This window comes from Nilaparvata lugens, chromosome 14 (assembly GCF_014356525.2).
Source record: "Nilaparvata lugens isolate BPH chromosome 14, ASM1435652v1, whole genome shotgun sequence".
Taxonomy (NCBI): domain Eukaryota; kingdom Metazoa; phylum Arthropoda; class Insecta; order Hemiptera; family Delphacidae; genus Nilaparvata; species Nilaparvata lugens.
Window position 1 is genome coordinate 18,827,516 of NC_052517.1, and position 16,278 is coordinate 18,843,793.

Sequence of the window (16,278 nt, forward strand, 5' to 3'; positions counted from 1 at the left end):
AGCCAATAAACCAAAGATAAGTGATGAAAATTATCAACAAGTGGTGCTTACGCATACCAATTTTCATCAGTTATAATTGGTCTATTGGCTATGTATTTAGTGATGAAAATTATGAAACAAGTGGTGCTTACGCATACCAATTTTCATCAGTTATTATTGGTCTATTGGCTATGTATTTAGTGATGAAAATTATCAACAAGTGGTGCTTTCGCATACCAATTTTCATCAGTTATAATTGGTCTATTGGCTATGTATTTTTTTAGAGGATCATTGTGATTTATAGTAATTTAAGTTACTATCACTATGAAATCTATACCTCAATCAAGGTCTGGCCTCTCTTCCCCTGAGACCAGGCATGTTCCAATACCGACGTTCTCTCGATACTTCTTGGCCTTGGTATCGAAACGGTATTGGAACGGGTATGCATATTAGTAAAGTATCAAAAGAAAAGTATCGATACCACCTATATCGAATGAGTAATACCACAGAATAGTTTTCTTATGGATTATAGAAGTTTTCTCTGGTAATACTCATCCACACCTACTGCAATCAACTTATAAGTGAGTGCCAGTTGCACGTACATCGATTAAATTCTAATCTTAATTAATTCCACAAGAACCAATCGGAGAATCCGTCTTTTCAAAAAAGCCTTTTCTGATTGGTTTTCCTAAAATTGATCACGGTTAAAATTTAACTGTTTTTTTTGCAACCAGGCCTTAGTGCATCTTTCTATATAATAAAAGAGAGTAGGGTTGTGTTTGTTCGTGTGTTCGTTTATTCTTTTGTTCGCATCAAAACATGTCAACTTGTGGATTGCATACCAGAAAAACGGGAATGATTTAGATCTCCAAATTTTGCACATAGATTCTAAAAATATCAATCTCGTGCACCTGAAAGCCCAAATTTTAATTTTCCTTCCTAGATTTTTCAGAATTAATGTTCAAATTTCATTAATGGTACATTCGATTTCATTGAAAAATCACCAAATCATATGGTCGAAATTAAGAAAAGAACATCTGTTTCTATATTGCTTTCTACCTGAAAAACATAGTTTTGAAACTTCGTTTTCCTGATGCAATGTTTAGGCCTACACGTGGCATGGATTATTAATTTTTCAGCTAGAAAAATTTTTGGTACAAATGCTAAATAAACGTCTACAGTTTCATCAATGCTGTATCGGCAATATGAAAACGCATGCAGTTAATATATCTTTCAATAAAGGTGTTCTTATTTACATAAAGAGATTATATTCTTCCATATTTATTTAATTAAAATTTCAAAATTATTCGAGCCCTGATAGAATGACTGACTCACTGTACATAGGCCTAGTTTGAATTCTTCTAGATTTCATTACGTCAAGTTAAAAGAAAGACCCTTGCGAAGCACGGGTTACCTGCTAGTATGCAATATAATATTAATGAATGTATATTTTTCTGAGCAGATGTTCAGTTTTGTCATAAGCCCTTATTACAATATCATACACATTGAAATATCTAGGTCTACTAATAGAAATATTCATAATCTTCCAACTATTTAACCGAGCGAAGTGGGGTCTAAGATTCAAGTCGATGGTTTGGCATTTCTCTTAATGTTTAAATGTTTTTATGTTGCGCATTTACAGCGAAACGCGGTAATAGATTTTCATGAAATTTGACAGGTATGTTCCTTTTTAAAATTGCGCGTCGACGTATATACAAGGTTTTGGAAATTTTGCATTTCAAGGATAATATAAAAGGAAATGGAGCCTCCTTCATAAGCCAATATTAGAGTAAAAATCAGCCTTTAGAATTATCCATCATAAATCAGCTGACAAGTGATTACACAGATGTGTGGAGAAGCCAGTCTATTGCTGTATTTCCATAAGCTCTATAGTTTCAATCAGCTACTTGTGGATGAGAATACTGCGTGAGGTGTACTGTTCACAGAACTACTAATAGTTCTGTGAACAGTAGACCTCGCGCTCAGTAAGTTACATTGACCTGTTGTTATGTTTTCTCAAAAATAAATAAATAATTTATCAATTTAAAATGTCTAGAAAAAATCCTAAATAAATATAGAGCTTTCTGTCCTCTCGTACCGTGACGTGTCGTCCCGGGAATGTGAGTGTGAGCGCTGTTATCAGGTCTGGCTGCAACTGTCTACAACGTTGATGGAAATATACATTTTCAAGATGTTCGATGTTTTTGAATGGGTAGTATTATAAAATAGTCAACTGTCTACTAACGTTGAAGGAAAGATACATTTTCAAGAAATTCTATGTTTTTGAATGGGTAGTATTATAGTCCACTAGATAGCTGATTTATGATGAATAATACCATGGACTGATTTTTACGGTAATATTGACATATGAAGGAGGCTCCTTTTTCCTTTTTTATTATCCTTGAAACGCAAAATTTCCAAAAACCTTGTATATACGTCGACGTGCAATTTAAAAAGGAACATACCTGTCAAATTTCATGATAATCTATTACCGCGTTTCGCCGTAAATGCGCAACATATAAACATTTAAACATTAAGAGAAATGCCAAACCGTCGACTTGAATCTTAGACCTCACTTCGCTCGGTCAACCAGTATAAAATATTACTATCATAAAATATCATTAATATAAAACATATTTCCCAAGTTTTGAACAACAAAGTTTCTAATTTTTAAAGAAAAGGAGCAGGCTCAGAGTGATCTGTCTGAGACACTGACTCACCTCGTAACCTGTTCCTTGTAGACAGCTTATATTTTTTCTTTATCACAATGATATAAAAATTATCTACATTTCAGAAATCGTTTTACTCTTAAAATATTATCCATAGAAAGTTCATTTATTTCATTGATAAAACTGAACTCACGCTTTCAATACTGCTGTCTCGATACTCCAACGATCGATATTAGTAAAGTATCTTCCGATACCGATACCACCGGTATCGGAAGCAGAGTATCGATATCAGTAAGTATTGAAAGTATCGGAACGTCCCTACTCCGGGCTGAGCGTTTCAACGTATTGAACGAGCAATGAGCGTTAGCGAGTTCTTACTTTTGACTTTGAAAAAATAATCAAATTTCACAATTTACATAAAGGAAAATGTACTCTGAAAACAATATATTATATATTGTATATAATATATACAATGAATATATAATTATAAAAGCGAAATGGCACTCACTCACTGACTGACTGACTCACTCACTCACTCACTCGCAGAACTGAAAATCTACCGGACCAAAAACGTTCAAATTTGGTAGGTATGTTCAGTTGGCTCTTTAGAGGCGCACTAAGAAATCTTTTGGCAATATTTTAACTCTAAGGGTGGTTTTCAAGGGTTTAAAGTTCGTCTTTTAGCATGTATATTCTTCTTATTCCAATATCTTCAAATTATAATTGAAAAATGTCCATACCATATGTTAATATAGAACTATAATCTAGAGAGAGTACCTCTCCGAAACAGTTGTTAACTGGTAACTAAATTAATAATTTTGTCAGGTTGGCATTAAGTTGAGTTGACATTATTAGGTTGGCACCAAGTTGAAGATTGAAATGCATTATTATCGCGGAAAAATTGATTGGGCACTGCTACTTCAATCAGAGCTATTACTGGGAATATTATATCGCCTGATATGGCGAGCGAAGCGAGCCCGCTGATATAATTTTTTACGGGGGTCCAGGGGGCGGAGCCCCCTGGCTAGACGGATATGGCGAGCGAAGCGAGCCTGACGGCTGGTACAATATAATAATATACCGTACAATAGTATGATCGATCATATAGTTTGAAATAAAGCAGTCGCCAATCGTCATTAAGGCCCTTTGCACCCTGGGCCACCATGGAAGCGCCACCATGGAAGCGCCACCATTGAAGCGCCACCATTGAGGCACCACCATTGAAGCGCCACCATTGAAGCGCCACCATTGAAGCGCCACCATCAAAATTTGATAGCATTGCACACTACAGCCACCACCACGCAGTCACCATTTGACTCTTCACTCCAGTTCACTGATCAGTTGAAGAATGGACGTGGAAGAAGCACGACTATTGGCATAAATGTTGAATAATATAATGAATAATGCTCAAGAAAAGTGAATATATTACATACCAAATTTATTTTGTTCATTTTCTATGGTGTTATATTTCTCAATGAAAAGATTTACCAGCTCCCTCCAAGAAATTTTCTTCACATCCCGGTCTGCATATAATTTGTTGTCATACTTACTCAATTGCAGCTGTTTTCCATGTATTAAATCAAGCCGGTAAACAGCTGTTTGCAGAACAAGAAAACATGTGACTCTCATTTCAGCATACTATCATAGAGAAACAATAGCTTAAGTAGATATCCCATGGTATAGGGCGTTTATGTCGCAACTATTACTGTCATCTCAAGCCGATAGTCCACGTAATTCTTTCCCAAAAAGGTGTGTGACGCTGGTAGTCTCTCATATTGTGCCGTTCATACACTCTCACCCAGCCAAAACAGTAAATTCGTATGGCTTTTGTTGGTGGGGAGTCCCTTGCGGGAAGGTCCCACCGCCTGAATATATAATTTAAGCCGTCAATGGGCCTTACGACTGTCATACTTCAGCCGGGACCGACAGTTTAACGTGCCCATCCGATAACACGGGAGTGATCTGGTTAAAAAAACTTTTTGTATTAAGAGGGTTTGAACCCCGGGATCTCTATGCTGCTACGCAGGCACTCTAGACCACGGATCACTCCAACAATAATCGATAGTAATCAACTTGAGATAACAGTAAAAGTTGCGACATAAACGCCCTATACCATTCGATATCTACTTACGCTATTGTTTCTCTATGATACTATACTGTAAAGAGATCACATGTTTTCTAGTTCTATAGTTAATATATAGTCCTATATTAATTTAAGAACTCATCTAAGATGTTTCAAGTCATAAGAACTCATCTGATATCTTATAATATAGGCCTTTATTATTTTATTTGAGCTCGATGGGTCTGTCTGTTATGAACTAGGTGCTACGGGCTAGGTCATGTTTAGATGTTTAGATGTTCAGATGTTTAGATGTTTAGATGTTTAGATGTTTAGATGTTTAGATCTTCAGATGTTTAGATGTTTAGATGTTTAGATGTTTAGATGTTTGTATTTCACCGGGTCTTGAAAACGGCTCTAACGATTCTCACTAAATTCAGAACATAGATGGTTAATAATATAAAGATTCGATTGCACTAGGTCTCATCCCTGGGAAAACTTGCTGAAGGACATCAAAAGGATGATCATTATTCAACATTGGAAAAACAGCTGATAATAATAATTAATTCGTCGTCTACATATGGAATTTATTAAATAGAGAATGCATTCATTCGAATGCTAATTAATATATAATTATTATTTAACGAAAATCCTAAATAAATGCTGCAAATCAACCCGAAAACTTCTGCTACTGCAGACAAAAATTAACTTTTGGATAGTAGTTCTCGTCGAATTTCCATCTAGCTGTTAACCCTGTTGTCAATGTCTGCAGTAGCAGAAGTCTTCGGGGTGATTTACAGCATTTATTTAGGATTTTCGTTAAATAATAGTATTATAATTCGTCGTCTGTTGGTGATGGAAGTGAGGAAGCGAGTTCATGTGTGTGGGACTGTGTCAAAATTATGACTCAGCTGTTGAACTTTTGTAATCATTCAATCAGATACTTAGTGCCGGTTGCAAAAAGCCGGGTTATTTTCAATCCTGATTAATTCAAGTAGATCCATCTTTTTGAAATGGTTTTCTCTGATTTGGTTCACGTGAAGTTAATCAGGATTGAAATTTAACCGGCTTTTGTGCAACTGGGACTTTGTGAGGGAAATTTTTGCATTCCTCTGGGAATTAATCTCAATTTACTGTGATTAGATAGAACATTTCTGTATGAATGTTATTATAATTTCTCCTTTCGTAATAATTTTTTTTATGCTTTTGTGCTCCAGAGCGAAGTTCGGTCCCTGATATTACACAATTAAAGCTTACATAATTTCCTACAATATTATTGTACACATGTTTTTTATCTCCTCTAGTTTTCGAGTTATCCGCTCTTGAAGGTGTGACATTTTTGAAAAACACTTTGCCACCATTTTTTTTCTATTTTGGCTCTCATAACTTTTTTAAAAATCGACGGGAAAAATTCATGCTGATTGAAAGCTTGATATCGGGGACCAAGCTTCCCTCTGGAGTACAGAAGCATAAAAAATGTATTACGAAAGAAGAAATTAAAATAACATTCATACAGAAATATTCTATCTAATCACAGTAAATTGAGATTAATTCCCAGAGGAATGCAAAAATTTCCCCTACAAAGGCCCAGTTGCACAAAAGCCGGTTGAATTTTAATCCTGATTAACTTCACGTAAACCAAATCAGAGAAGACCATTTCAAAAAGATGGATCTACTGGAATTAATCAGGATTGAAAATAACCTAGCTTTTTCGCAACCAGCACTTATTACCTGATTGAATGATCACAAAAGTTCAACAGCTGAGTCATAATTTTAACACAGTCCCACACACATGAACTCGCTCACTCACTTCCATCTTCAACAGACGACTAAATAACTATTATCAGCTGTTTTACCAAGGATGAATAATGATTATCCTTCTAATGTCCCTCAGCGAGTTTTCCCAGGGATGAGACCTAGTGCATTTGAATCTTTATATTATAAACCTACTATGTTCTGAATTTAGTGAGAATCGTTGGAGCCGTTTTCGAGATCCGGTGAAATACAAACATATAAACATCTAAACATCTAAACATCCAAACATCTAAACATTTAAACATTTAAACATCTAAACATCTAAACATCTGAGCATCTAAACATCTAAACATCTAAACATCCAGACATCTAAACAGAAGTTGCTCCTTCAAGAGTATAGGATAGACAATTGAATTCTCTTCAATTTGATGTATAATTTTACGCTTTTACGAATTTCCCAGCACCTGTAGCAACAGTTTCAGTGTTGAGTGTGAAATCTCCATTTCTGCAACAATAGACCAATTGTCAAAGGAATTTGGAGGGTATGTTTTAATAAAAATTTTGAGTTTGCAGCTTTGTTGAGACTAGTCGGGAGGATAACATATTATCACTAGTAGTTCTGTGAACAGTAGACCTCACGCAGTATTCTCATCCACCATTACCTGATGTCAACTGTTTTAAATGTTAACAAAATCAGTTCACGTTTGAATTTGTATTCAATAATTTATTAATACTTATGTTAATTTAAACAATGAATAGAATATATTTCTATTCCAGAATTTATATAATATCCATCCAGTTCCGTGATAATCTTTCCATCTAATGAAAATTAATTTTTTTCAATAAAAAATATTATAATTTCTTCAGCATTATTTGGTTCATTTGATTATTTTTAATCACCTATTAAATTAGTTTTTTCGAATGTGAGAATATTGATACTGATGGACACGCTTAATAATACCATGACTGCAAAACAAAATATTGAAACCAAAGACCTTAAAGCTGCGATTAGACCAAATTTATTAACAAAATGTTAATAACTCAATCCTTATAGATTATATTAGATTGAACATAACTTATCATACACATGATGAACATATGTGTTTGTCAACTTCCGTTCAATCTAATTGAATCTATAAGGATTAAGTTATAACCATTTTGTTAATAACTTTGGTGTAAACCCAGCTTAGAGATGGATACCTCTTTAATGTCTTTGATTGAAACTATAGAAATAGTTTAACTATTAATATATAACTATAATAGAATAACCTTATACAAATACAGTAATTGACAGGCTTCTCCACACATCTGTGTAATCACTTTTCAGCTGATTTATGATGAATAATTCTATAGTCTAAATTTTTACTCTAATATTGGCGTATGAAGAAGGCTCCATTTCCTTTTATATTATCCTTGAAATGCAAAATTTTCAAAAACCTTGTATATACGTCGACGCGCAATTAAAAAAGGAACATACCTGTCAAATTTCATGAAAATCTATTACCGCGTTTCGCCGTAAATACGCAACATATAAACATTTGAACATTAAGAGAAATGCTAAACCGTCGACTTGAATCTTAGACCTCACTTCGTTCGGTCAATAAGTCCCCATTCCCAAACTTTGCAACTAAACTTTGCAACGCGTATCACAGTATGATCCTCTGCATTTCAGACTTTGTATCTTCGAGAGCTTCCTCTCTGTTAAACACACTATCAGTTCTTGTCAGTCAATCCCCGTCTTCTAAGCAGTAAACATCTCTCTGCTCGACTATTTCCGAAATTTCGCGATTTTTTACAAATTTCGAAAAACGAGAACAATTTTTTGTGGTGTAAACAACTTTTTCGAAAAATTCGTGTTTTTGTGGTGTTAATTGTGTTTGGAAAAAATTGTGTCTTGCTTTTCTCATCATGATTTAATCGTAGTAGGTGGTGTATAAATTTTATTTAGTGTATTATAGGGGTGTAAATCTAAATTTTGTTCAATTTCTATAGTTGAGAGACGTGAATTTGGTTTTGTAGAATGAATATTGTTTTTCTTTGTTTTATTGTCGAATTTAAAAATAATTGAAATATGATAATTTGAGCAAATAATAACAAGTATTGAAACATAAAAATAGTAGAAAAACTTCAAATCTTCATGAGAACAGTAAAATTTTCCTTTAAAGTATCCTTTGAATGAAAAAGACTAAGAAAGACTATTTATTGATAATTAGAATTTTTCTAATTATCAATAAATCAGTAGTTTTTTGTCAATTTCTTAGTCTTTTTCATTCAATATGAATAATTACCACAATATCAACTTCTCAACTACACAGAAAAAAATTTTAAGTATCCACATAATTATTTTGATCAAATATTGGTAATTGACAAATAGAATTGAAAATTATGATAAAATCTGGGAGTTAGGGAATTTGTAATATCTTGATGGTCTTTGCTAAAATTTGAAAGTAAAACAATTGATTACGTTTCCTAGAAGATAATAAATGTTGTTTTTAAAGCAGTCAGAACTGCAAGTTTCAATGTTAACATTTGAACACAAAATTACACGTTGAAAAACAAATTTGAACACAAAATTTCTTTCAAAATGACACGTTCTCCATTAACATATCCTTCGAAAGATCTCAATTTCCCTTTCCTATTTGGAAATTTTGAAACATTTACTTGAACATTCTGAATCATATTTCAAGTTGTTTATCCAAATATTTTTGTAACATCGTAATCTACCTCCTCTTATTCAAAATTTGAACAAGACTATAAAAGATTCAAGAGAAATTTTCAACAAAAGTTTCTGTAAAAAATCAATTCAAACTTTTGAAAACGTTTGTAAGAAATTTTTAACAAATATTTAAAGAATAAGAAACAAATATCTATTGGAAACTTCAATTGGGAATCAAACATTAGAAATAAAAGCAGAAATTTTTAACATATATATAAAGAATAAGAAACAAATATCTATTGGAAACTTTAATTGTAAATCAAACATTAGAAACAAAAGCAGAAGTTTGTAACAAAGTGATCATCAGTAGAAAACAAATTTGAATTGAAAACCTCATAGAAAAATCTATCCAAAAATAAGATAAGAATATTGGAAAATGTGAAACAGATCTACTCAGAGATTTAAAAATAAAGCAACTCAGAAATTAGAAACTAAACCAAATCCAAGAATATAAAAAAATCATTGAAACAGATAAGAATATTGAAAAATGTGAAACAAATCTATTCAGAGATTTAAGAATAAATCAACTTAGAAATTAGAAACTAAACCAAATCCAAGAATATAAAAAATCATTGAAACAGATTTATTAAAACATCCAAATCAAATAAATTAGAAAAATGAAGCTGATTATGACTCCATTATAATTCTTTTTTTCTTCTATTCTTATTTGGAACTGGCAGGAAGCCCGTGCTTCGCAAAACTTGACAAACTGAAAGCAAGACCGAGTGGAATCTTGAATAATTGAAAATAGGCCCATAACCATCCTCGGTTAATTGAGAATCTATATATGCAAAATGTGAAGTTAATGAGCTGAGTAGTTGAGACGTGATGATGCGTCATTCGTGAATTTCCTATCTCCTACGTGTATAAGCCAGTTCTTTCCTTTATTATAGTATAGATTTGTTTGAATTTTATTTATTTATTTACAATGCAAAATCGTCGGTAAATTGAGAATGTATATGCAAAATGTGGAGTTAATGAGTTGAGTAGTTGAGACGTGATGATGCGTCATTCGTGAATTTCCTATCCCCTACAAGTATAAGCCAGTTCTTTCCTTTATTATAGTATAGATTTGTTTGAATTTTATCTATATATTTACAATGCAAATGACACTAATGTAATAAGAAGTCCTTGGGCTTCTAAATTATTTAATTATAATTATAATTTCATAAATAAAATTTATTATAATGACACTTATGTAACTAGAACCATGTAGGGTCATAGAACTATTAAAAATGAAAGTTAGTGGCTCCAAGATGTTTTCTGCTGATTTTTTAACCAAATAATTTGAAATATTAAAACAGTCGCAGAATTTTTTATTTTTCAAGGATTCTATTATTATTTTTAATTCTCCACAACTCATGGGATTGAAGATTGAAGACCTCTGTGTACTTCATGACTCATATTGAATACTGAACGATAATCATTGATACTATCTTTTAATGATGATGCGTCATTCGTGAATTATTGGTAGATTAAATAATAAGGTTTCCAAATTGATAGGTGATAAAGTCCAAGATAAGGTTGAAATTTCACGTGTGCATTTTTTATAAAATTTTAGTCCAAAATAAACATGAAATCTATATTTTTTGTGTTTCTATTCTATTCTACATTTTAACAATTATTCAAATTCTAACCAATTTTCCGTCTCTTTTCTAGTGAAGTGAACAATACAACCCAAATGATAGTTTCAAATAATAATAAAATAAAGTTGAAAAAAATGGATTTCCATTTTTTTTGTTGAAAAAATGGAATGAATTTTTGACCAAAATAAACATGAAAACTATATTCTTTGTGTTTCTAAACTATTCTTAATTTGTACAATTATTCAAATTTCAACCAATTTTCCGTCTCTTTTCTAGTGAAGTGAACAATACAACCAAAATGATAGTTTCTAAATAATAATAAAATAAAGTTGAAAAAAATGGATTTCCATTTTTTTTTTTTGGTTAAAAAAAATGGAATAAATTTTTGTCCAAAATAAACATGAAAACCATATTCTTTGTGTTTCTATACTATTCTAAATTTGAATTTTTTTTCTAATTTTAACCAATTTTCCGTCTCTTTTCTAGTGAAGTGAACAATACAACCCAAATGATAGTTTCTAAATAATAATTAAATAAAGTTAAAAAAAATCGAATAAATTTTAGTTCAAAATAAACATGAAAACTATATTCTTTGTGTTTCTAAACTATTCTAAATTTTAACAATTATTCAAATTCTAACCAATTTTCCGTCTCTTTTCTAGTGAAGTGAGCAATACAACCGAAATGTTAGTTTCTAAATAATAATAAAATAAAGTTAAAAAAAATGGAATAAATTTTAGGCTAGTTCAAAATAAACATGAAAACCATATTCTTTGTGTTTCTATACTATTCTAAATTTGAATTTTTTTTTTTAATTTTAACCAATTTTCAGTCTCTTTTCTAGTGAAGTGAACAATGCAAACCAAATGTTAGTTTCAAAATAATTATTAAATAAAGTTAAAAAAATGGAAGTGCAAAAACAATTTAGTGTCTACAAAATGGTCGGTCACTTTTTACTAACTTTTGTGTTAATTTTGTCGATTCTATTAGAAAGTGGTTATTGCTTTAATGTGGATACTCTGAATTATATAAGGCATAGGGGCGAACCAGGCTCTATGTTCGGATTCAGTGTTGCAGTACATAAGGAAAGGGGTTATAGCTGGTGAGTTATACAATTATTTATTCATTTATTTTAGAAATATTATTAGGAATAAATACTTCTTCTTCTTTTTTTTCTACTTCTTCTGTCTATTTTTTTGCTCCCGTCTTCCTTTCCTTTTCCTCCTTTTCTTCTTTCTTTTTATTCTTTTTCTCCTCCTTCTCCTCCTCCTTCTCCTCCTCCTCCTCCTCCTCCTCCACCTCATCCTCCTTCTCCTCCTTCTCCTCCTCCTCCTCCTCATCCTCCTCATCATCCACCTCCTCCTCCTCCTCCTCCACCACCTCCTTCTTCTCTCACTCATTCTTGAAGAATAGAGAGTTAGTGGGAAGGATATATTGAATATTCTTTCCGAAGAATGGACATTGATATGTCCAAAGCTCCGCCAATTTATGTAGATGCATTACAATATATTTATTATCTATAGTTATTATATTACAAATTGCTTTTTCATATCATATACAGTTCAATAATTATTTTCTTAGTCTATATTATGTAAATTCATCTATAATTTTGCTGTATTGTAAGCTATTGTATATAAGTGTATAAGCCAGTATATATTGTAATCTACATAAATAAAGTACTCAATCAATCAATCAATCAATTCTTTTTCTTCTTCTTCTTCTTCTTCTTCTTCTTCTTCTTCGATTTTTACTTATTCTACTTCTTCTTCTTCTTTTTCTGAGTCTCACACACCCACTCTCTCACTATCTCCTCCTCATCCTGATTCTCCTCCTTCTCCTCCTTCCCCTCCTTCTCCTCCTTCTCCTTTTTCTCCTTCTTCTCCACCTTCTCCTCCTTTTCTTGTCTTCTTCTCCTTCTCCTCCTTCTCCTCCTCCTCCTTCTCCACCAACTCCCCCTTCTCCTGTCTTCTCTTCCTTCTCCTCCTTCTCGTCCTTCTCCTCCCACTCCTCCTCCTTCTTCTTCTCCACCTTTTCCTCCTTTTCCTGTCTTCTTCTCCTTCACCTTCTTCTTCTCCTGTCATCTCCTTCTCCTCCTTCTCCTCCTCCTCCTCCTCCTCCTTCTCCACCTTCTCCCCCTTCTCCTGTCTTCTCCTCCTTCTCCTCCTTCTCGTCCTTCTCCTCACACTCCTCCTCCTTCTTCTTCTCCACCTTTTCCTCCTTTTCCTGTCTTTTTCTCCTTCACCTTCTTCTTCTCCTGTCATCTCCTACTCCTTCCCCTTCTCCTTTTCCTCCTCATACTTTTCCTATTCTTCTTGTTCTTCTTATTCTTCTTCTTCTACTTCTTCTTCTTCTTCTTCTTATTCTTCTTCTTCTTTTCCTTGTTCTTCTTCTTGTTCTTGTTCTTGTTCTTGTTCTTGTTCTTGTTCTTGTTCTTGTTCTTGTTCTTGTTCTTGTTCTTGTTCTTGTTTTGTTCTTCTTCTTCTTCTTCTTCTTCTTTTCTTCTTCTTCTTCTTCTTCTTCTTCTCTTCTTCTTCTTTTCTTCTTCTTCTCTTCTTCTTCTTCTTCTTCTTCTTCTTTCCTTGTTCTTCTTCTTCTTCTTCTTCTTCTTCATCTTCTTCTTCTTCTTCTTCTTCTTCTTCTTCTTCTACTTCTTCTCCTCCTTCTCCTCCTTCTCCTCCTTCCCCTCCTTCTCCTCCTTCTCCTTTTTCTCCTTCTTCTCCACCTTCTCCTCCTTTTCTTGTCTTCTTCTCCTTCTCCTCCTTCTCCTCCTCCTCCTCCTCCTTCTCCACCTTCTCCCCCTTCTTCTATCTTCTCCTCCTTCTCCTCCTTCTCGTCCTTCTCCTCCCACTCCTCCTCCTTCTTCTTCTTCTCCTTCTTCTTCTTCTTTCCTTGTTCTTCTTCTTCTTCTTCTCTTCTTCTTCTTCTCCTCTCCTCCTTCTCCTTCTTCTCCTCCTTCTCCTCCTCCTTCTCCTTTTTCTCCTTCTTCTTCTTCTCCTTTTCCTCCTCATACTTTTCCTATTTTTCTTGTTCTTCTTATTCTTCTTCTTCTACTTCTTCTTCTTCTTCTTCTTCTTCTTCTTCTTCTTCTTCTTCTTCTTCTTCTTTTCCTTCTTCTTCTTCTTCTTCTTCTTCTACTTCTTCTCCTCCTTCTCCTCCTTCTACTTTTTCTCCTCCTTCTCCTCCTTCTCCTCCTTCTCCTCCTTCTCCTTCTTCTCCTCCTTCTCCTCCTTCTCCTTCTTCTTCTCCTTCTTCTTCTCCACCTTCTCCCCCTTCTCCTGTCTTCTCCTCCTTCTCCTCCTTCTCCTTCTTCTTCTTCTTTTCTTCTTCTTCTCTTCTTCTTCTTTTATTCTTCTTCTTCTTCTTCTTCTTCTTCTTCTTCTTCTTCTTCTTCTTCTTCTTCTTCTTCTTCTCCTTCCCGTTCTCCTTTTCATCCATATCTTTTTCTTGTTCTTGTTCTTATTTTTCTTCTTCTTCTCCCTCTTCTTCTTCTTCTTCTCCTCCCTCTTCTTCTCTCTCCTCTCACCCATCACGCCCTAATCAACCATGGATTATGGTAACACATATGAATGCCTTTCATGTGTAACATACGCCATGAAATTTCAGTCTTGACCTTTTCTATGGTACTTTATACTCCGGCAATAACTCACTTCAATCTGTCAGGTTCCCCAATTTAATACCATTAACACGCTCCATTTAACCAACGCTGACTGAATGAATTGAATCTCACATCAGTAAAAACGTTTTTCTCTGTTCAGTTCTATTTTCGGGTTCACGATAAACCGTCAGTATTCATCATTGAAAACTTTGGGGCTTCCCCTACAAATAGTGCTGACAATGTTGAGCTGACTCTCTCTGTACTGAACTATATTATTTATTTGTATTATAAAAAGATAGCACTGAAATCATCCTATTAGTTATGGAAAATCAGGTGTGAAATTAAGTTTGTAATGCTTCAATAACTGAGTCAAATTCGAGAAAAACTTTAATAGTTGATTGTACGTTGAAATGATAAATTTAAGAACCTAATCTATTTCATTTTAAACTATAGTGAGGTCCACGTTATAATGGCAGTGTTTGATTAGCAATGGTATTGCTATCCTTGTCTACTAGTAGTTCTGTGAACAGTAGACCTCACGCAGTATTGTCATCCACAAGTATCTGATGTCTTTTTATATTTTTATAATATTCTTTCCGAAGAATGGACATTGATATGTCCAAAGCTCCGCCATTTATTGAATGCATACAATATTATCTATAGTTATATATTACAAATTGCTTTTTCAATCATATACAGTTCACTAATTATTTTCTTAGTCTATATCATGTAAATTCATCTATAATTTTGCTGTATTGTAAGCTATTGTATATAAGTGTATAAGACAGTATATATTGTAATCTACATAAATAAAGTACTCAATCAATCAATCAATCAATGTCAACTGTTTTAAATGTTAACAAAATCAGTTCACGTTTGAATTTGTATTCCATAATTTATTAATATTTATGTTAATTTAAACAATGAATAGAATATATTTCTATTACAGAATTTATATAATATTCATCCAGTTCCGTGATAATCTTTCTATCTAATGAAAATTAATTTTTTTCAATCAAAAATATTATAATTTCTTCATCATTATTTAGTTCATTTGATTATTTTTAATCACCTATTAAATTAGATTTTTCGAATGTGAAAATATTGATACTGATGGACACGCATAATAATACCATGACTGCAAAACAAATTATTGAAACTAAAGAACTTGAACCTGCGATTAGATCAAATTTATTAACAAAATGTTAATAACTCAATCCTTATAGATTATATTAAATTGAACATAACTTATCATACACATGATGAACATGTGTGTTTGTCAACTTGCTTTCAATCTAATAGAATCTATAAGGATTAAGTTATTGACATTTTGTTAATAACTTTGGTGTAAACCCAGCTTAAAGATGCATACCTCATCAATGTCTTTGATTGAAACTGTAGACCTTATGGAAATACAGCAATAGACTGGCTTCTCCACACATCTGTGTAATCACTTGTCAGCTGATTTATGATGATAATTCTATAGTCTGATTTTTACTCTAATATTGGCGTATGAAGGAGACTTCTTTTTCCTTTTATACTAGTAGTTCTGTGAACAGTAGACCTCACGCAGTATTCTCATCCACAAGTACCTGATTGAAACTATAGACCTTATGTAAATACAGCAATAGACTGGCTTATCCACACATCTGTGTAATCACTTGTCAGCTGGTTTATGATGAATAATTCTATAGTCTGATTTTTACTCTACTAGTAGTTCTGTATAATAATAATAATAGTTCTGTGAAAAGTAGACCTCACGGAGTATTCTCATCCACAAGTACCTGATTGAAACTATAGACATTATGGAAATACAGCAATAGACTGGCTTCTCCACACATCCTTGTAATCACTTGTCAGCTGGTTTATGATGAATTATTCTATAGTCTGATTTTTACTCTACTAGTAGTCTGTGAACA

At 33.0% G+C, this 16,278-nt stretch overlaps 1 protein-coding gene across 1 annotated transcript in view; it reads left to right on the plus strand.

The window, feature by feature from the left end:
• Positions 1–8,200: 8,200 nt before the first annotated feature.
• The window catches only part of LOC111061265 (integrin alpha-PS2), a gene marked incomplete in the record, with an annotated part of 223,220 nt that continues 215,142 nt past the window's right edge, over positions 8,201–16,278 (plus strand). The window contains 2 exon segments of the mRNA XM_039441193.1: positions 8,201–8,388; positions 11,609–11,866. Of these exon segments, the coding sequence (XP_039297127.1) occupies positions 11,670–11,866 (197 nt within the window).